Here is a 22,805-nt window from a genome sequence, read left to right on the forward strand (position 1 = left end):
TGGTACTGACAAAGCCTTCCTCCTTGGAAGGTGGCATTGCTACAAAGCTGTAGCTCCTTGCAGGTGCAGGGCCTCTGGTGGGGCCCCTGGGAGGAGGAGAGAGAAGGGGGAGGCAGTGAGAGCCCAGGTGTTTCCTTCTTTCCAACAACCTGGTGTGGAAGGTGCCAAGCTCTTCCCTTGGGGGGCAATAAGAGGGTGGGATCCCTAGGCCAGCGGGCCCCTTTCCCTGGCTCTGCAGCCAAGTAGCCACAGGCAAGTCGGGTCCCCTCTGTGTCCCATGAGCTCACCTGGCAAGGGGTGGTGCCTTCTAGTCACACTGACACGAAGAGGTCACAGTGTGACACCATGGCCTGAAGGCCTTTGTTACCGACCCATCCAGAGGATCTCAAGGCCAAGACAGGACAGACACGTCTCTACCTGCTCCCACTCACCTGTCCCAGTTGTCTCCTCTAGGCCACCTTTGATGGATGACACAGCTAAGCCCAAAGACTTCAAGCCGGCGGGGACCATGGTTACTCCTTTTGTCGAGACTACAATCTCTGCAGATCCTGGAAACGCACATTATGGCTCATATTCAACAAGGAGTTCAGGGAGAGATTTGCACATGGACACACGATCAAGCCCAAATGCAGATCTTTCAGAACAAGGTATTAGGAGAGCATCCTCAAAAGACATATCAGATAAAGGGTTGGTATCCAAAATCTATGAAGAACTTACCAAACTCGACAACCAAAAAATAAATCATCCAGTTGAGAAATGGGCAGAAGACATGAATAGGCATTTTCCCAAGGAAGATGTCCAGATGGCCAACAGACACATGAGAAGATGCTCAACATCACTCATGGAAATACAAATCAAAACCACAATGAGATACCACCGCACACCTGTCAGAATGGCTACGATCAACAACACAGGAAACAACAGATGTTGGAGAGGATGTGGAGAAAGGGGAACTTCTTATGCTGTTTGTGGGAATGCAAGCTGGTACAGCCACTCTGGAAAACAGCATGGAGGTTCCTCAAGACGTTAAAAATTGAACTAACCCATGACCCAGCAATTGCTCTACTAGGTATTTACCCAAAAAATACAAAAATACAGATTCAAAGGGACACATGCACCCCGATGTTCACAGAAGCATGATCAACAATAGAAATATTATGGAAAGAGCCCAAATGTCCATCGACTGATGACTGGATAAAGAAGATGTGGTGCATATACACAATGGAATATTACTCAGCCATGAAAAAGAATGAAATCTTGCCATCTGCAATGACACAGATGGAACTAGAGGGTATTATGCTAAGCGAAATAAGTCAGTCCGGAAAGGACAAATACCATATGATTTCACTCATATGTGGAATTTAAGAAACAAGACAGATGAACATAAGAGAATGGAAAAGAAAGAAAAAGAAAAGAGAGGGAAGCAAACCATAGGAGACTCATAACTGTAGAGAACAAACTGAGGGTTGATGGAGGGAGGGGGATGGGCTAGATGGGGGATGGGCACTTGTGATGAGCACTAGGTGTTATATGTGACAAGTCACTGAATTCTACTCCTGAAACCAATATTACAATATGTGCTAACTGACTAGACTTTAAATAAAAATTTGAAACAAAAGTAAATAAAACATTTATATTAAGTAAATAAATGGAACATAAATATAACAACAACAACAAAAAAACAACAAACCGAAACAAATACTCTGTGATAACCTTACATCAGACAGGAGCCCGTGCTAGACCAGCTGCATGACATCTCTCGACCAGAAGTGTCCCAGCCTATGTCATGTTTACTATCAGGCACCTGCCAGGCGGAGGCCAAGCACGGTGTTGACAGTGAAGAGACAAGAACGATGGAGAAATGAAGCCAACTCCCAGTGCTCAGTAATGTAGGCAAGCACAACCCGCCTCAAACTCCTCAGAACCCTGGAAGACCTTCTCACCATAGTCTGAATTAAGTGCCAGGTCCTTGCTGAAGCCAGTAAGGCTGCTGGTGATCCGGCTCTGCCTCCCGCACACAGGCTCCCTGGCGCCATCCAGGTCCCCCTTTGCTCTGCGTCAGCCCCATCTGTTCTCTTGGCCAGAGGCAGCAACACCTCTACCCCAGTCTGGTCCAGCCAAAGGGAGCTTTGTATTCTCTGCTCCACCATCTACAGACCCAGAGCTCTGGGTGAGGCCTGGGCATCTCGGGGATGCCCTGACTGGCAGTCTCTCTCCAAACCTGCCATTTTGGTTTGCTTCATACTTCTGGGCTTTTGTGTCCTTGCTCAATGCTCCGTTCCCTGGGGGGTGGGAGCAGGGCTTTAATGACCCTGTTGTACCCTCAGTCCTCTGAGTCTAACATGCCCACCCCCTCTCCAATCCCACCAACAGAAACCCATGAACTGGTTTCTTTCCACCATGCTCCAGACTGCTGGCAGCTGACAGCCTCTTTCCTTGACCAGGCTTTAGCCGGGCTCCTCTGGGCCCTCCTCTCAAGCAGGCCTCAAACCTGGCCTATGAGAACTGCAAACTCACGGCACAAACTATTTCATCAATGCCCTGCCCCCACACTGGGAAATTTAGACCAACCCCAGCCTGGTTTCCCCAGGATGACCCAGGTTCCTGCTTCCGCTTGACTTCCTGCCCAAGAAAGCTCCAGACAGCCCAAAGAACTTACAGCTTGAGACCCACACTGACCCAACACCTGCCTTGCCTCAGTTTTCAGAAAACAGCCCCTTACCCCCTTTTGGGAATTTCCCCCTTCCCTGACTCCACCTTCCTAGTCTCCCTCTAAAAGGCCCAGTCACCTCCCCACAGACCAGAGTTGAGCATAGTTACCTTGCAGTCTTCTCCTCCCCGCTACGGAAGCCTGAGTGAAATCTGTCTTTCCACCTTTAACAAATGTCCAGCCCTGTTTCTTTTTGAGAAAACTCACCCAGTCAGTGGAGCGGAGCGGTAAGAACCCAGTTTTAGAGGCAAGGAAATCTGAGTTCGCATATTAGCCCAGCCACACACTAGCTTTGTGACCTCGGGCAAATCACTAGCCTCTCTCAATCTTAATTTCCCCATTTGTAAAACTATATTAATAATACCTGTTTTGGTGTTTGAATAAATCCTTCTAGCTAAATGCCTAGCAAGGAGGAAAGAGTCAAGAGCAGCCATTAGAATCGCTCGGTGAGCGTGAAGACACATCTGATCTGGGGCTGAAGACTCTCCTGGCGGAAAACTCGACAAGCGAAGAGAGCCCCCCAGATGCCCGTGTATGCTCCCTGCGGAGTCTGAGTGTCCTTCTAGAAGCCCTCACCCTCTGAGGAAGAGCTCTCTGGGTTCTTGGTACTAATCAAACATGAGACCCCTACCTCATCCCCTTAGATGAGGGCGTGTGGCATTCATCATTCTGCCAAAATGGTCACCCCATTTGGGGAACAAATTCCTGTGGCTTTTCTACCCCCAGGCTGAGAAGGTCACCATGCACCTGAGGCCACCGTTGGCTCAAGTCTCAATGCCCTTAGCTCTGACACCATAAATTTGATTAAAATATGGGAATTCTGTCCAGGCCTGGTCCAAAGCTCCTAGAATGAGAGGCCAGCCTGGCTCAGGTACAGAAAGCACCCCTTCCAATTTTCGTCAGAGAGGAGAAGGGAGAGAAATGAGCTACTGTGGTTTTTTTTTTTTTTTTTCTATTAAAATGGTACAGGTTTTTGTTTGCTTGCTTTTAAATAATAGTACCCAGTATCGGCCATGGGATACGGGTATGAGAGTAAGTTGTCGATTTTTCTCTGGGGCAATTTGACAACATATGGTTACACACATATTGTGTGGGTATGTACAGTGATCACACCTCCTGTGCAGTAAGTCAGCTTCTAGCATTTACTGTGACAAATTAATCAGAAGTGGATGGGTATAAAGTGTATATTATTTATAAGAACAAGTGTTAGAAATAATTGGCTAAATGCATTACGGTATTCCCCACCAGAAACTATGGTACAGCGGCCACTACAAATCATGCTATAGAAAGATATTTAATGTCAGGGGCATATCATCTCATTTTTAAAAGTCATACATGCTTCATTCCCCCTTCTGATTACATGAGAGACTGTGGACTCTGGGAAACAAGAGGGCTTCACATGGGAGGGGGGTGGGGGAATGGGATAGGCCGGTGATGGGTAGTAAGGAGGGCACGTATTGCATGGTGCACTGGGTGTTATACGCAAGTAATGAATCATCGAGCCTTACATCGAAAACCGGGGATGTACTGTATGGTGACTAACATAATATAATAAAAAAATATAATTATAAAAAAATTAAAAGTCATACGGCTCAGATTGCAGAGCCGTGGTACCAAGTCATTTTAGTTACATTCATGGATATGCTCGGGCCGGTGGGAGACATGAGAAGGGAGTACCTTCAGAGAGTAAAAGTGGCTATCTTTCTAACATAGAAGGAAGTACAGGTGATTTGAATAGAAAACAGAACAGTTTTCTGTATTTTTCTAAATGTGTCTCTTCATCAGGTAGGCTTCCATTTCTTCCTACTAATGGATCTACCTTTTAACTTCAGTTGTCTACGTTGGGGGTGGGGGTGATATGTAAGTAAATTGGTCTCAATGAGTCGTCCATGGTTTAGAACACACTTGAGCCCATAAATGTATAGGGACAACCACGGGCGGGAGAAGCGAGTGTGCTTACCTGGGGGCGATGAGGTCCTAGCAGCTTCCGTGCCTTTCTGGTCTTGGCCCACTTCTGCCCACAAAAGAAGAGAGACAGGGTGAGTGTTGACCCCAGCCTGTCCCACCTTGGTATCCTGGAGAGGTTCACATCCCATGGGTACAGGGGGCAACATTGGTCTGTCCCTCGTTACCTCCCAGGGGAGCTGGTAAAGGCAGGGCCACTGCTAAGCCAAGAGGACCGCCCTTCCCCAGACACGGACGTGCTGACCAAGGTGGCTGCAGCCTGCCCGGCTAGAAGCAGGTGCATGTTTGAAATACTTTAGGAAAGCAGACTTCTCTGGAGTTCCAACCAAAAAAAAATTTTTTTAAATCACATATTTTTGAACAAAGAGAAACAAGGCAGCAGGATTGTGGATTCTAGTTCCTTGCTCTGTGGCTCCCAAAAGACCACTGAGCCCGGTTCTCGGTAAAATGAGTCCGTTGTTGTTTAACCATTATTAGGCTCCTCCTATGCTGTAGACTGAATGTCTGTGTTTCCCCAAAATTCATGTGTTGAAACCTAATCCCCAGTGGGATAGTCTTGGGGCTTTTGGGGGCTGATTGGGTCATGAGGGTGGAGACTTCATGAATGGGATTCGTGCCCTTATGAAAGAGCCCCCACAGAGCTCCCTGGATCCTCCCACCATGTGGGGACATGGCAAGAAGGTGGCTGTCTATGAACCAGGAAGTGAGCCTCACCCCATGGGACCATGCTGGTGTCTTGGGCTTGGACTTCCAGCCTCTAGAAACCACAAGAGATAAATTTTGTTGTTCACAGGCTATTTTGTTGTAGCAGCTGGAATGGACGAAGACATACTATGTGCCAGATACGGCATTGAGTGTTCGGCTTGTACCAACTTAACAACAACCCCACGAGGGAGCACCAGGCTCCCCTCATTCAGAGATGAGGAAGAAGATACACGGAAAACACAGGTCACTTGGGCTAGGTCATGGAGCTAGGAAGTGGCAGAATGCAAACCCAGGGCCAAAGAGCCGAGATGCCCTTCAACAGGCGACTGGATAAAGAAGATGTGGTCCATATATACAATGGAATATGACTCAGCCATCAGAACGATCACCCAACATTTGCAGCAACATGGACGGGACTGGAGGAGATTATGCTAAGTGAAAAGCAGAGAAAGACAATTATCATGTGGTTTCACTCATTTACGGAACATAAAGAATAGCAGGGAGATCGGTAGGAGAAGGAAGGGAAGAATGAAGGGGGGTAAACAGAAGGGGAAATGAACCACGAGAGACTATGAACTCTGGGAAACACACTGAGGGTTTCAGAGGGGAGGGGGGTGGGGGAATGGGATAGGCTGGTGATGGGTAGTAAGGAGGGCATGTATTGCATGGTGCACTGGGTGTTATAGGCAAACAATCATGGAACATTACATCAAAAACTAAGGATGTACTGTATGGTGGCCAACATAACATAATAAAAAAATTATTATTAAAAAAAAAACAAAGTTGACCGTCCTAATCACTGAGCTGGGCTGCTGTTTCTCTTCTGACTGTACCACAGAGAGCTACCGATGGTAATTCCAACACGCTTGAGGAAGGAAGGAGCTGCCTTAAATTCAACGTGTCAAAGATGAAGGTTATAATGGGGCTATGCGGAGACTGGGCTTACAAGTTGGCTTAAGATGTGGACACACAGAAGTGCTCCAGCGAAGAGACAGGACCTCAGAGGTGCTAAGTCGGGCAGATGGTTCTCTTCAAAGGAAAATGCACAGGTTCAGAACTAACGGAATCGTATGTCCTACGACCCCAGGCAAATGACTGCCTCTTGGAGGGCCTCCTCTATCATCACATGGGCCCCCTAGGACCAGGGGGGAAGGCTCAGAGGATGTATGGAAGGGCTTAGGAATATGCCAGCCCACCGAGGTCCTCCCTGGTGTCCCTGCCTGTTAACCAAAGAATCCATTTGTTTATCTCTTCATTCTTAGCAATTGGTAAATGGTTATTATGAGTGATTTATGCTTATCAGTAAAGAACCCATGGTTATTTATCACCAAGCAAAGTAAACGGTTAGATCACTTCTTTTGATGACATTCTGGCCTAGGTGTTTTCAGGTGCGAGGCTGTTCCCCGTGAGTCATTACCGTATCACAGAGACAAAACCAGTCTTGCAGCCCAAGGTCGGGTTCGAGACCCGTCCAGCAGGTCTCATGCTGGGCCACCTGTAACTTTTAACCTCCCAGAGCCTCAGTGTCCTCCATCATCTAAAAAAATGGGTCTACTGGTATCTCTTCTGAGCCCCATCGAAGAGTGGTCATCAGAACTGAACTGGTGCATTGAGAAGGCATGTCTACACTGGATTCCGTGTTGTGCTCTTGTGGAGTCCGCCCTGCTTACTTGTCTTGGAGGGACTGGTCAGGGGGCCAGTGTTGGTCCCAGTAGCCACTGTGGAAAGAGACCAGTCCACTTCAGTTGTCCGCCCAGACCAGCATGTGAGCCAGGCAGGGGTCCCTTGCAAATAAGACAGCTTTGGATCCTGGCAGTCTGATCAGAAACATTGACACACTGGTCTCGATTCAGTGGACAAGGGGTCAATTTAGCATCAGGCCCGTGTTTGGGTGAAGAGACCTCTCTCCGGGAGAAAGGTCCCCCCTCTTGCTGGAGCTGGTCCACCAGGGAGCACGGCTTAAGAGACAGTTCAGTCTAGCAGTAAAGACAGACGCGCCTCGAACCCCAGCCCTGCCACCCAGCTCCCCGTCTTGGACAATCTCGTTCTCTAACTCCATTTACCATGTCAGCGTGGAGGTTATGGCAACGATTTCACAGGGTTGTGTGAGCAAGAAATGAGATCGCATATTTTAAGCAAGTTGTCCAGTGTCCTGCATGTGACTTGAGAGTGCATTGCTGTGTTTTACTGCCACGCCAGAACTTCTGAAGAAGATGCTGGTGCACAAAGTCTTCCCACGCTCTGCTCTGTTGTGTTTAATCCCCTGCTGCCCTGCCCTAAGGCACAGGGGTAAGCGTCCCTTCCCAGGGCTTGGTAACCACGGCCCAGCCCTCGGGCTGTTTTTGTAAATGAAGCTTCAGATGAATACAGGCGCACCCACCCAGTTTCGGATTGTCTGTGGCTGTTGTCCCGCTACGATGGCAGACTTGGGTCATTGTGACCGAGACTGTATGGCCCACAAAGTCCAAAATATTTACCGTCTGGCCCATTACGGAAAAAAAAAAAAAAAAAAAAAAGCCAATCCCTGCTATCCGAAAGGAAGAAATTGAAGCTTCGAGAGGTCGAACCATGCTTCCAGAGTTCTACAGCTGAAAAACGGGAGAGCCAGGATTCCATCCCAAAGCTGCCTGAGTCCCAAACGTAAGTGTTTCCTTCCACAGCGGTGAGAACAATCGTGAGCCCTATACCTTTTCCCTCCGTAACGGATGTCTGTGCCTGCACTCAGACTGCCTCCTTTTCTGGAGCACATTTGTGGGCACTGCTAGGTCATGCATGTGAGTGCGTGTGTGTTGGGGGACAAATCTGTCCTCAGTTTAGGATGGAAATGGCCACTAGCCGCCATCAATCCCTACTGGGAGTGGTTGCTGTGCGGGCAGGGCGCATGGTGAAGTTTTGGCCTAGAGTAAGTGCCATGTCTTCTTTTTTCTAGACCTGGAGTCCAATCCGGGAGCTGTCGGGGATGCGATGCCCTTGGACATGGAGGACAGCCAGGGAGGAGCTGCACCATGAGCCTCTGCTTCTGTTCTCATAGCAGCAGCAGAGGAGGGAAATACACACACTTCTGGGGAGGTGGTCGTGTGGAGCGAGCCCCCCGAGGCATAGGGTTGCCAAGCTTGGCAAATAAAAATACAGAATGCCCAGTGAAATTTTAGATTTCACATGAACAACCCATCAATTTTTAGTATAAGTATATCCCATGCGAATTCTGGGATATACTTATACTAAAAAAATTATTTGTTGTTCATCTGAAATTCAACTTCAGATGGTTGAGGGTGGCTGTCCTGCATCTTATAATTCTACTGAGGTGGGAATAGGGGTGTGGGAAAAAGCAGAGCATAGAGAGCAGAGATTTGGGGGGCAGGAGAACTGGGAGTGGCTCTGGAATGATCTGGGGGCAGTTTCAATGCAAACCCAAGCAGGGGGCATCTTAAGGGAGCTAATTCCAGTCAGTAGGCAGGGGGTATGATCCAAACGTGAGTATTTGGGTTACACAGCAGCCCCCTCGTGCTCACCTTCTCCTGAAAGGGCCATCGCGTTGGCGTCTGTGGGCTCCACAGGAACCACTGAAAAAGAAAGCTTCCACATCAGTGACTGGTGGAACTTAGTGTCTAAACCAAGTGCCACGAGTCTTAGAGGACAGGTTGGGACTGCTGGACCAAGGGAGGAAGGGGGCCCTGAGAGGTGTTGCCAGACAAGGGCTGTTGGTTCTGTCCTAGGCTTCCGCTGCCTCTGCACATCTCCTGGGGCGTGGGGTGCCCAGCAGGGCCCCAGCTCAGGAGCGACTCCAGACAGTGCTGGGTTCTGGCCGGAGAGGTGACACTAGCAGACCCAGGCTGTGGTGACGAAAGGCCTGCAGACCCCGAGCGTTTGTGGCTGTGGGATAGGTCGTCCCTACTTGGGAAGACTTCTGTTCCAAAGGGAGGCAGATGGCACAGAAAATAGAGCGCCAGACTCCGAAGATAGTAGAGGTAGGACTCGCACACTCACTCCTACTCACACATGTGCACATATCTGCCCCAGCACACCCTTGCACACGTGCACACGGGGACACACTGGTATCAGCTCCTTTAACACATGCTGCAGCGCTGGGAAGGAGACCCCAGCCCAGGGAAGGAAGGAGGGGTGCTCTGCCAGCATGTACCTGGAACTTTCCTTTGGGACGGAGAGATCACGCAAACTTTGGTGAACAAGGAATGACAGGTAGAAGCTTAACTTTCGCATTTTCCATAAGATGCATGTCTTAAGTAGGAATGATCACCTGCTTATCTCAGTAGACAGATACTATGAGCCCACCCTGTCTCGAAAGGGGACATGTGACCCCTGGCCAGGGAAAGGCGGAGACAGCTCTAGTGCCGTGGGTCACTCCAGCGGCCCTGTGGAGGGGTGGTATGCCTTGGCTCCCTCTGCACTCTGGCCCCCGTGGTCCAAGTAAAAGCAGCTTCCCTAGGAGGCCTAACCTCTGGGCAGAAGCGTCGTCAGCTCTTCCGTGCTGGTTGTCTCTGCAAAGAAAAACATTGGGAAGCCTGTTTAGAGCAGCGGCTCCGGGGAGCGTCCGCAGGGGCCGGTCTGGCATCTGAAGATACACAACAGCTGCTCCCATAGCCCCTCCTGCCCCAGATCGTCAGCCCCACCGCTGATGCGGCGCCCGGTTCTTCCCACCTGCAGGCTGAGTCAGACAGAAGGAAACGTCCAGATGGTTCAGGGAAGAGTTGATCCTGGACTGAGCCAAGCATTCAATGGCAGCCTTGTTGCAGGTACACAGCAGGTGCTCACAAGCGTCCCTGGACTCTGCACAGGGCAAGGGCAGAGCAGATAGGAAAATCTCCTTTGGAATCCCGAGAGGTAATGCAGGCTCCCAGACCAACCTCGATCTGCCCGCCAAGGCCCCAGTCCTCCTGCAGGCGTCCTCCTCTTACCCACCTTGGCTCCGTGAGCTTCAGCTGCATAGGCCCACCCTGGGAGTGGTGGCCACTCCCTTTCTCACACTCACAACCGGCCCATCAGGCCATCCTATTGGCTCTACTTTCTTTCGACCTATTTAGAGTGTGACCACATATCCCCACCTCCACGCCACTACCCTGGGCTGAGCCCCCATCAGCTCCTGCCTGGGTTAGGTCTGTGGCCTCCCCCACTGCCGCCCTGTCCACTCTCATCAAGGAGCCAGAACAAGGCATTCAAAACTCAGGGCAGGGGGCGCCTGGGTGGCACAGCGGTTAAGCGTCTGCCTTTGGCTCAGGGCGTGATCCCGGCGTTACGGGATCGAACCTCACATCAGGCTCCTCCACTATGAGCCTGCTTCTTCCTCTCCCACTCCCCCTGCTTGTGTTCCCTCTCTTGCTGGCTGTCTCTATCTCTGTCAAATAAAATAAATAAAATCTTTAAAAAAAAAAAAAACTCAGGGCAAACCATGTCCTTTGGGGGGGGGGGATCAAAACCTTCCAACGACTTCCCAATCAACAGAAAAGCTGCGGCTCCTGTTTCTTCTCTGAGCTTGTCTCTTTCCTCCCTCATCACCCCCTTTCTGACTGACTGGCTTGTGTCCCAAGCATGCCGGGCACCTTGAGCCTGGGGGTGCAGCCACCTCGCGGACAGCCACAGGCTTGCTTCCCCCTCACGCCTCATCTCTGCTCCGCGGGCATCTGCTCAGGGAGGCTTCCCTGCCCAGCCCTCCTTATGCCTTTCCCCCGGCTTTGTTTCCCTCCACAGCTCTTGTCACTGTCTAACGGACTCTAGCCCTTCGGTATTTTCAGTGTCTGGCCACCAGGAGGGGATTACAGAAGGTCAGTATCGCCCCAATCGCTAGACGATTGTCTTGCACTTGGTGCAGGTGCTCAGTGTGCACCTGCTGAATGAATGAATGAATGAATGAATGAATGAATGGTGTTTTCCCTGTTCATCGCATAGTGATTCGTGCCCATGCTTCTCCTCACCTCGTTCCCGATGTGCCATCCTGCAGTCAGTCCTCGCTACCTGGACTTTGGGGTCAGTTGAACCTGGGCTCAAATCCTGACTCTACCACTTAGCAGCTTATGTGACTTTGGGCAAGTTATTTAATTTCTCTGAGCTTTCCTGTCCTTATCTGAAAACTGGGAATAATGACCCCATCTCATAAGATGGTTGGGTTGATCGCATCTGCTGGGTATAAAGCCTATGGCCCATAAGAGGTGCTCATAAGGACAGCTCTAAAAGCGCACCCCCAAGGTGCCATGCACCTATTCCCTCCGTGCCTTTGCCTATTCTAATTCTTCCGCCAGGATTGCCCAGAGACACGAAATAAAATCCCTGGAATCACAGGGTGGGTAAGGCGGAGAGCTGAGATTTGCATCGACGCATGTCGGATTCTTGCAAACAGCAGCATCCGCGAACCTAACTCATCCGTCCCTGGCTCTCTTCCAACACTGTCTCCTTCACACAGGCCGGTCCCTGTGTTACCTGTTTTATATTCAGCATTGTTTTCATTTAACAAGCGTAACACTGTTTTACAGGAAGCATTGTTTAATGTAATTTTTATGACCAATCTCTGAAGCAGATTTTCTCCTCCCCATGCAGAGGTTCCCACTTGTTTAGTAACTGCTCCCATATACCCCATATCTATCACACAATGTATCGGTAGAAAACCGGCTGTCTCCCCAAGCTCCCAGGATCGCTACAGTATAAAACTGTAAATCAAATAACCTGCCCGTCAACTATTCTTTCATTTCAAAAAGCATTTATTGTGCATCTGCTCCCTGCAAGGACAGATGCCACAGATCGAGCCCTCGTGGGGCTCGGAGTATGGGTGATGATGTCCTCAGTCGCGGTGATGATGGGGGAGGCCCTGGGAGGCCTGGGATTCCCAAGCTGTCATTTCTCAGCCCAGCCCCAGGGACACCCGGAGATGCTCACCACACGTGATCCTCTTGCTGACACAGTTGACATCCGTGCTGAGCTTGGCAGGGTCTTGGAGACAGTCCATCTCAGAGGCCTCCTCGTAGCACCTGCGGTGCTGGAAGCAGCAGCTGGGGCAGGTAGGGGAGGTCAAGGTGAGAGCATGGGGGAGGGTTAAGAGAGGGGAGTCGACGATTGTTCTGTGTCTGAATGGACCTGTTTCAAACAGTGCTCTCACGCACACACACATGCACGCCCAGGTGCACACACACTATTGGAGTTACTTTACCTACACAGACAGTGCTATTATCATTATGAGCATTTCCACCCACGGGGACTGAGATGCATAGGGCTCCGTAACTTGCCAAGGTCAAAGTCGATCACAGAGCCAGGCTGACACTAAAATGGGAGTCAGAGGGCTCTTGCAGTGCACACAGGAGGTCAGTGGAGACCAGTGTAAAGAAGAAAAATTATACAGGCAGATGATGGCCTTGTTGGGCAAGTTACTAAATTTCTCAAACTACCTAACCAAGAATTTTGGGGGATTCAAGAAAACATCTATATAGATCCTGCCCTGAGGTAGGCACTCAATAAATGATAGCAATTATTCTTTGAATCAGGTTCAAGGTGGAAATGGCCAGTCCTCCAGGTGTTTGGAAATTGGCAACCCCATCAGCTGGACTGTGCACAATCATCAAACTTGGGTGTGGCTCATCGCGCTGCCAGTTTGGGGCCATCCGTGCTTTCATCACTCAGACAGTGTGAATTACTGCTTCATTTCTTTGACTGCCAGGTTGACAAGGATTCTAATAATTAGAGGAAGTGGTAAAGGAGACCCTGGAAGGAAACAAATTCCCGGAAACCGTCCTGGCACTCTGCGCACTCAGGATCACATTCTCTCTCTCTGAATGTCAGTGGGCTGGCTCTGGGAGGCAGTTTGCTCATGGTCCCAAAGATGGAAAATCGCCCTTTTGATCCAGAGGCAACTTACACCCTCTCTTGGAGATGTGGAAATGGGAGAGACCCATTGCTTGATTCCAAAGCCATTATTCCTGATCGATCAGGGATATATCATTTTTTGTTTAATTAATTAACTAATTAACTTGAAAAGCAATTGGAGGTTGACTGCCTAGTCAATGAGTTAATTTGCTGAGCTCCTACTATGTGCCCCATGCTGTGGTCCATGCTGGGGGTGCAAAGACATAACATGGCGCAGACGCCCTTTAGGGTGAGTGAGAGACAGACTCTGTGCAGGCACTGTCTCATGTGGCAGGTGCAGGACAGAGAAGCACAGGTGTGGGGGAGCATGGAGGTTGCCCTGGTGCTTTGGGGGCAAAGCGTTCAAAGAGGGGGTCCTAATGGAGAAATGCCAGAGCAGACAATGGGCTGTCCTATCTATTGCAAAGGACAATGGGCTGTCCTTCCCAGCTCTATGAGAGCATGCGCTCCATGACGCTGCCTAGGGCACAGGTATCGTGCCAGCGAGGTAGGGCCATGGATCCTGGAGTACAGCAACATGCGGGCTCAACTTCCTGCTTTCCTACTACGGCTGCTGCTGCTGTCACTATGGCTGCAATTACCGTTACGACTGCCACTCCTATCGCTATCATAGCTCTGGTACTGCTGCTGCTGCTACCAGCCCTGCTGCTGCTGTTGCTACCATTACCACTACCATTAGTATTAATACTGCTACAGCTACTATGACAGCTGTTACTGCTGCTATTGCTACTGTTACTTCCACGTCATTACTAATCTTGCTACCATTGTTGCTAATACTGCTGCTGGTGTTGCTATTACTACCATTACCACTACTGTTGGTATTAATACTACTATACCTACTATGACAACTGCTACTGCTGGTATTGTTACTACTACTACTGCTACAGCCCTACTGTGACTGCTATGACTGTTACTACCGCTGTCACCACTACGTACTATGTAGCCCTGCTATTCTTGTTACCATTGCTACCAATCACTAATACTCCCAGTAAGTAAACTCAATAAGCCAGGCAGAGTCCCAGTCACAGTACTGTGTGCTTGGTTATTTCACCCTAAATAATAATTCTTTGAAGAAGGTATTATTACTTCCTCCGTTTTACAGAGGAAGAAACTAGAACACAAAGAAAGGACATAACTCGCCCAGGGGCCATCCCTTCTTCAAGGAGCAGAGAGCTGGAATTACAGGGTCATAGGTAACACGCCGTAACACACAGATTCTACCCAGTTTTCCAAACTGACCCTCCCACTGCCAGTGTCTCTTTGCCAGATCCTTGCTAACATGCGATGCTTCTCGGATTTTAAGTTTTATTGCCAATACGACAGGTAAAAGTGGGTATTTTGTGTTCATTTCCCCTCCCTGTGTTCAGGGAGGGCACCCATCCTTCTGGAAACCTCACACCTTCTCTGTATTCCCCGCTAGCTGTTTGCCTCTTCGAAGTATTCTGCTTATATTAAGCACAGTGTTCAAATGTTATTTAAGCATGTTTGTGGGAAATTAAACAGAAACCTTCGTAGTTGCTTTACCCCTGGTGGCCCGGACTGTCTGAATAAAGAATAATTCTCTTATGTGTGAGAGTCACGGGGGGGCTAGACTTCCAGCGTCTAGCTAAAGGTAGTTTGAGTACGTACGTCTGGGATGGGTCCCTGGAATCTGCATTTTAGCAAGCATCCAGGTGGTTCAGATACTGCTGGACCAAACTTGGAGAAACACTGCACAGAAATTTTGCATATCAGACACACCCAGGATCTTGACAACTCCCGAGGATGCGAGAAGGTCACAGAACACATTGCAATTTCAAGCTGAGGCAACCCGTCACCCCGCAGATGAGGAGAACCAAGACACATACCGAAAGGCCAGGTACCAGCCTGGCCTCCGACGCTTACCTGCGTGTGGGGCTCACCTGTCAGACTCGTCCAGGGGTGGCCCCTCCATCTCAAACCTGCAGGCACAGCCATAGTCCTCGAAGTCCCGGGGGCAGAGGCCTGCCACACACTTCATACCACTTGCGAACTGGAGCAGCGCCGGGAAGTTGGTGAAGACAGCCTGCAGCCAGGTGAAGCGGGAGCCCAGACAGTCTGCGGGGAGAGAGCAGTGGGGAGGGCACAGCAGTGTGGGGACCGGAGACCAGGGTGGAGGAAGGACTTCCTCCGGACTTCCCACACCTCAGCAACCTAGTAAGACCCTACTGTGTACTCACGACTGTTCTGGACAATTGAAGGGAGGTGGGTTTAGAAGCCAGGGTCCCTGTTGGTTGTCCCCCTAGCAAACAGTCATGTAATCCTCCTCCCTTAGCAACAAAGCTGAAAGGGGCTCAGGGGAGGGGATTTAGGATTCGCCCTAAACAAGAATGCTCTTGCAAACACCATTGGCAAGAGAACGATTTCCAGTTTGTTGTTGCTGTTGTTGTTTTACTTTAAGCTGCATGCTCACCCTCCCACTTCTCGGACTTTCTGACCGGAAGACAACCACTAACGGGGCCGGATTCTAACGCACGGGGTCACACGTAGGGGAACTTGGGGGAGGTCCAGAGTGATCTGCGAGGACCAGTTTCACACAGACTGTTCTAGTTTTTCCTACCCCATTCAAACTTCCTTTCCTGTGTTTTGTTTCCACATAGCCTAATCAAAAAAATGAAGAAATAATTCTGTACTGAAGGAAAAAGCCACTGTAAGGGGTGTGTGTGTGTGTGTGTGTGTGTGTGTGTGTGTGTGTGTTATATAGATATGCATTTTCACTCAAAAGCTTACAGGGCACCCACACTTAGTCACCTACGTATTTTCAGTGTCGCTCTCTGGCCAGCATGGTCTCACCCAATAGCAGTTCGGCGCTCCTTGCTCATGTCCATCCTGTGATAGCCTTATTTTGGGTTTTAGAAAGCAATGATGGGAACCATCCTGGTGCCTGGCAATCGCTGGTCACATGATAGATACGTAATTGAGAAATGGAATCCTTGACACTCACTGGAATTCTTAGGCTTTATGTATGTATATTTTATCATGTATAGTTAGTAGTTCCGGAAAGAAAATCCAACAACTTTGGTGGAGGGAACTAAGCTCTGGACGCAGAGGGGAGCTGCCCCTTTGTGACCTGGGCACATCACACACAGTCCCTCCCCTGTGCAACAGGGGTACCTTTCTCTTCCCGCCAGGTTGTGGTTAGGACTAAAGAAATAAGGACTGTGAAGGCGCCCGGCAGCTCGGTGACTCACCCTGCAGTAAAAGACACCGCTACTCTCCTCAGACCCGGATCACACCGCTCAGAGCGGGCTGGGGCGGCGGGAGCAGGGGAGCCGGAGGCCCTGGTAATTTGCTTAGATTTCCCACACTCACCCCATGCTCTGACACCTGGTGGATAAAAGCACTTTGGTATTTAACTTACCAAAAATGTCGGCCACACTTTCCACATTTTTAAACACCCCAGGGAAGGAAGTGATATCTAAGTGGGAGGTAGAGAAAACAAATCAGAGAGCTGTGGGTTCTCCCCTTCCCCTGCCCTGCCTCTTCGCCCTGCCCCACCCCTGTGAAGGGTAAGCAAAACCCTTTCTCTTTCTCTAGGATAGATTTGACCTTGGACTCACTTTCTAGTAACAAGGGTTACCATGGAGACCTGAGAAGATGAGATGGGAACTGTGTTACCAGGCAACATTGCTCGGTGGTACAAAAGACCCCGGATGATAAGGTGTATCTGGACTTGGCAGGGACCATGGGTGAACTATAAACGCCTGGTGGGAAGTCATTGTCTGGGGCTCCCTCAGTGTGATAACGCTTGCGACTGAAGCATATCTTCTCTGGGCATCCCAGAAATTATACCTCTGAAACTGTTACTGGAGATACTAGTTCTAATAGAGACAGAAGCTTCTAGGCCAGGGCAGGTCCTGTGAGCCCCATTCCCTTGTACCTGAGCTGCTACTGGGGGCTCCAGGGAGATGTGTGGATCACCCCCAGGCCTACTCTCGTTGAAAAGGAATGACTGGCGTGGCCTGATGGCACACAGGGCTTCCTGGCCTCGATCCTTCCAAATGCCAAGTGTGGCCCATGAGTCCTAACGTCTATTAGAAGTTCTCTTTGGCCTGGGAGTTGCACTTCCCATGGGGGTTAAGGCATTTTGAGAGAGGTCGGATGGTCATTTGGGTCTGGGTGGAACTGATCACTTTGCTTGCATGGGCGCATGGGCAAAGAACTTGGTTGACTCAGCTTGCCTCTCTGCGAAGTGGGAAATGAACCCGAAATTTGTAGCCTCAATTAGCTGGGGCTAATGTTACCAGCTGGTTCACTACGCATCGCGGTCTTGAGCAGTACCCAGCTAGGAACCCAGCTGAGAAATCTTGACAATCTATCAGCAGGAAAACTTCCCCTTGCCAAAGGAACAATTGTGGGTCCTCTTTTCTAAGCAGAGCGCTGGAGTACATTGTCTTTCTCTCTTTGGCCTTCTAGGAGGTTCGGAGCTCAATCTGAAGCTAAAATAGTGACCCTAAAACCTTCACGATGAGCCCATTCACTTCTGTCCTCTGTTCTCCTTTCAGCTGACCTTCGTGCTTTGACGGAAGCTGTAATACTTCGTCTCCGAGGAGAGAGCAGTGATGGGTCAGACACAGGGGAGACGGTGGGAGGCTTTTGCACCTTATCTGACTCACTTTGCCTACCAGAACCCCAGCAGTGAGTGGTATATTTAGAAGGGGTCATTCTCCCTGCCAATATCCTAGATAACTTTCTACCGAAGTCACCTAAGAAGAGTTCAAAGAATCCTTACTGATATTTTTTGAGAGTCCTGGAGGCAGCTCCTGCGGAAGGTGTGGGGTGTCCAGAGGGTGGCCCCCTATAATCGAGGAGGAGAGAAGGGTTAGCAGGAGCACTGACACTTGCTAGGAGGGGCAGCCAGGAGGCCAGGCGATGCAGGTAAATTCAATTCTATGTATATTTTTCTAGGACCTGCTGGGTGCTGGGTCTCTGATGAAAATAAGGTGACCCCAGTGTTTCAAATGGGTTGGCCTTAAGAGTAGCCTTCTGGTGGAGGATAGGGAGGTTTGGGGACTCATCTTGAAGCTGTTGTTGCTTACGAAACATACCATTCTGATTTAGATTGCATGTTTGTTGGGAGTGCCTTGAGATGAAAGATTGGTGGAAATAAGGTAAGGCCCCCAGCCCCCAGGGAGCTTGTCATCAGGGACGGGTCTTTCCCACACTATGGGCATGCAAGATGATCAACGGCTGTTAGGGGTCCACATACGCTGAGACGCAGCCCCCTACCCTGCATTTATCCATGATGGAGATGTGGTGAGAGGATGCAAGTTTTGAATTGCCTGAGATATTCGGCGGGGGGGTGGGGGGGTGGGGGGGTGGGGGAGCCAGTGCGACTTGGCCTTTTCCCATGCTTGGTCACTAGGCGGGGCTGTGTCTCCAGGGGCCTCCAATGCTCCTTATGAAGCAGGGGGTCTGCAGGGAATCGGGAGGGGCTGGAGCGATGGTGTGATATTAGATGAACTTGAGCCTGCAAGATCTGACATCATGGGGGGCGCCTGGGTGGCTCAGTGGGTTAAGCATCTGCCTTCTGCTCAGGTCATAATCCCGGGGTCCTGGGATCAAGCCCCTTGTAGAGGTCCTTTCCGGGGGAGTCTGCTTCTCCCTCTCCCTCCGCCCCTCCCCCTGCTCATCATGCACTCTCTCTCTCTCTCTCTCTCATGCACTCTCTCAAATAAATAAAATCTTATGGAAAAAAAAAAAGATCTGACATCATGGATCAAAGAAGCAGGTCAAGAGTGGATTAAGTAGCGCTGACAGGTGTGTCGCGGACATTCCAATGTTACCCCAGCCATTCATCATTATTATGACTATTATTACCAACTTCTTCCCTCACGGCCCCCTTTCCCCTCCACACGGACAAGTGGTTTGCAGTCCCTGGACCTCACCTCCTCTTCTTCCTCCTCATCACCACGGACTTATCTCGGGGACACAGACGTCTTTAGCAGGTGTTCCTCTGCGGGAGAGCAGCCTCCCAATCTACACACACTGTGGGCTCTCCCTGGGTCCGGGCAGCCCCCAGGCCCTCTGCTGTCGGCCCTCCAGGGAAGGGTTGGAGGGGGAGGCAGCCGCCCTCCTGTGCACCGTACCCCAGCCCTTCGACATGAAGAGGCGGGTCCAGCGCCGGCCTCCCTCCCAGCCGGATGTGCTGTGTGCCTGTGGGCAGGAGCGGCCTCTCTGGTCCTCCGGATTTCTCACTAGTAAACACGGAGGGATGTTCCCACTGAGGCGCATTCCCTCCCAGCCCGAGAGCCATGGGCTGCGCGGGGAAGTGCCCTGCAGGTGTTCAGAAGGTGGGGAGACCCAGGACAGCCTTCAGCTCCAGGTGAGCCCTATCACAGAGCCCGCATAATTGCTCTAGCACATTCCGTATTTGGAGTAATTGCCTCTGGGAAACGATTTAATTAGCATACCAGCCAACAGCTAAGAACATCCGCTGCCCCCTTAGGCAGCAACCTTGAAATACCGCCTGGTCCTCGATAATTACTTCCCTGGTATCTCCTGGGCGTCCTGGCAGGTGGAGGTGGTCTGCTCACTGGGACTCAGTTAACAAGGATGCGTGCCCCCTGCCCCCACCACTGCATACTCTCAGGGTGTCGACACCCACACATTTCATTAGCAACTAAAGAAGCTCCCTGGATTGGAAATTGCTGATCCCAGAGGACTGAGTTGGCGGCTCACAAAATCCAGAGGGTGGCATTTGCGGGGGTGGTCTGCGGGGATGGGAGAGTTCTGGCTCCGCCAGAGTGCTGCTCTAGGGGAAGGGAGCTAGCATTCGTCCTGTACCAGGCTCGGTTCTGCAGGCATCCCCTCAAACCCAGTGCTGTGCCCGGTACTGTGGGGCACATTCTGCTGTTGCCATTTTATCGAGAGTGAAGCCGAGACCGATGGAGGAAGCTCTATCTTCTTCTGCCCCGGCCCCTGAGGCTTCCCTCCACCTGCCCCAGCCTAGCTCTGCCAAACCATCTCCCTCTTTGAACCTCATGCTTATCATTTTCCAGACACCAAACTACTTCTTGCCATCCTGGCTTGGCTTGTGCTGTGCCCTGAGCCTGGGGGACCTGCTCCCTTTCGCATTACTGACTGATGTTTTTGGATTCCATGCAAAGTTCGAGAAGCCCTACCGGAACCCCAATGTGGGCTGGGGTAGGGACACCTTCCCTGGCTCCCGTAATGCGGGGACATCCTTCTCTCACCGCACTTATGACCCCATGTTGCAATGATCGGTTGGTGTGACCGTTTCCCCCACTAAATGAGGAATGTATTGAAGGTCAGCACCCGGACACATTAACGCACACCTTCAGTAGATAGCTCCTCAACGACCGAACGAGCACCTGGGGGTCGAGCTACACCATCAAATGGCCAATCAGCCAACAAGTGATGGCTCGCAAGAATCATAGAGTCCCAGCCTTGTAACATTTAAGCGGAATTAGGAGATGTCATCTCGAGAGAGTGGGAAGATGAGGTCTGTTGGTGGTTATGAGTGGTATTTCATAGTATGAAGTGTTCTACCCAGAAGCTCAAGCAGGGGTGCGCAAAACCCACCTTTGCCAGGCCCTGTTCCCAGAGGTTCTGGGAGACGGACATGAGAGAACAATGGGGAGTGAGAACCAGTTTCGCTGTGTGATGTGGGCCCGTGCAGAGCTCTCCTTTCCGCAGAAGGGAGCATGCGGTGTAAGTGGAAGGTCAGAGGGGATCTCCCTCTCCAGCACAGACCTGACCAACATCCCACTGGCCAACACCTGCCCTTTGAAGCCATGAGCCAGCTCTCAGTGAAGAGAGGAGGGAGGGCAGCCCCTACCCTGGGTGTGTGCTGAGGAAGCAAACAGAGAGGCCGCTCCCACTCCTGCCACAGAGACAAAGAAACCCCCCTCCCCCCTGAGAGAGGCCTGGTAGAGCACAGAGACCCCCTACTTTGTCAACATGCCCAAAAACTTGCCTTGAAGTCTGAGTCAGATAGCCCTGGGGGGCACAGCTGCGAGGTGTCTGGCAGAACTCCAGCTCTGCAAGTGGGGTGCTCTGAAGCCCCAGGCAGGGTTTGCATTGGCTCCCAGCCAGTGACTCAGCGGGTAATCCGCAGTGGACCACTTCCTGGGGTACAAGGGACTCTTCTGATGAACTGCTCCCTGGTGGCCTTGCCCTGTGTGCCTCAGACCCAACAGTGATCAAGGATGCCCCGCCGTCGCTGGCATGGCTTCTGATCTCTCCCCCTTCCTGGTTGCTATCTCGTGGCCTCAGAAACAGCCCTTGCCCCCCGGAGTGCCTGGACCAAGATGTGGTACATTTGTTGGGTGGGCAGTGTTATCTCTGTAGGGATCACACACTCAGCCCTGCAAAGTTGGGGCTGCAGGTAGGGTACAATTAAATCCTCATAGACACGCGTATGTTTGCACCTAAACTTTCCACGGCTGTAATTTTTGGACTCTCACTGTTGGTGTCTAAGAGTAAAACCTCCTAGGACAGACACACAAATGCTTGTGACAGTTTATAGTAACAGGAGACCATTGTCTCAAATTTATAGAGAAATAAAACATTTAAAGAGATGTGTAAATGGTGTCTGGGGCGTGTTGAAGGGGTAATTTTGATCAGAGGGAAATTTATTGTGTTGGAAAAGGAAAGGGTCAGTTAGAGAAGAGAGTAGGTTCGAAAAATTAGAAGAATGGGCTTTGGTGGGTGAGATCTCACTTTTTTAAAAAAGATTTTATTTATTTGTTTGTTTGTTTATTAGAGAGAAAGCAAGGGCACGAGTGGGGAGGAGAGGGAGAAACAGGCTCCCTGAGACCAGGGCGATGGACGCAGGGCTCGATCCCCGGACCCCAGGATCATGACCTGAGACGAAGGCAGACGCTTTACCAACTAAGTCACGCAGGCACCCGAGATCTCATTTAAGAATAGGAAAGAAATTGAAAAGCTGTAGACTATTTCACAGTCTTATCATCAAAAACGAGGCAAGTCAAGACCACAGTTGGAATCTGATCGAGACAGTCGAGGTCTTGATAAAGGTGGAACGACCGCTCACCAGCGCCATTGGCGTTCTCCCTGGGAATCCACATTATGACAAAATGGTTTTGATAATGAAAAACATCATCCATGAAGGACCTCGATAATCCACAGAAAGCAAGCACTTTCTGGAAGTGGGTGTCCCCCTGTCCTGCAGGGAAGATCTGGGATGGTGTTTGGGAGCACCAGGACCTGAAAGAAGGACTTGGCGTCTTCTGTGAAGTGCTGTCATTTCTGCTCACGAGCTTCTGGGGAACAGGTAAACCTCGCAGATGCACTAACTCGGCTCATGGTCATGATGAATTGTCAACGATATTGGATTCACTAGGACTCACGCTCACTATTGTACTTAGAAGGGAACCGTAGAGAGGGAGGCTCAGCGTGTTGATCCTGAGTTGACCCAAACAGGAGCAGAGAAGGAGAAAATGTTTGGATAAATGAGTGATATCAGCTGGAGGAAGGAAAGAAGTGAGTTGGGGTGTTTGAGAGTTGCACCAATGTGCAAACAAGAAAGAAAAGAGGAAGGAGACTGAAGTCTCAG

At 50.4% G+C, this 22,805-nt stretch overlaps 1 protein-coding gene across 1 annotated transcript in view; it reads right to left on the reverse strand.

Annotated features, from left to right (window-relative positions):
* The window catches only part of OC90 (otoconin 90), a 34,820-nt gene that overhangs the window by 6,526 nt on the left and 5,489 nt on the right, over positions 1–22,805 (reverse strand). Inside the window, exons 5-13 of the mRNA XM_057307804.1 lie at positions 17,997–18,062; positions 16,626–16,682; positions 15,148–15,322; positions 12,266–12,378; positions 10,040–10,168; positions 9,838–9,879; positions 8,893–8,943; positions 4,671–4,724; positions 432–548 (exon numbers count right to left, since the gene is read on the reverse strand). Coding sequence (XP_057163787.1) covers positions 432–548; positions 4,671–4,724; positions 8,893–8,943; positions 9,838–9,879; positions 10,040–10,168; positions 12,266–12,378; positions 15,148–15,322; positions 16,626–16,682; positions 17,997–18,062 — 804 coding nt within the window. The remainder of the gene's footprint in view (positions 1–431; positions 549–4,670; positions 4,725–8,892; positions 8,944–9,837; positions 9,880–10,039; positions 10,169–12,265; positions 12,379–15,147; positions 15,323–16,625; positions 16,683–17,996; positions 18,063–22,805) is intronic.

The sequence above is a fragment of the Ursus arctos genome, unplaced genomic scaffold, assembly GCF_023065955.2.
Source record: "Ursus arctos isolate Adak ecotype North America unplaced genomic scaffold, UrsArc2.0 scaffold_6, whole genome shotgun sequence".
Classification (NCBI taxonomy): domain Eukaryota; kingdom Metazoa; phylum Chordata; class Mammalia; order Carnivora; family Ursidae; genus Ursus; species Ursus arctos.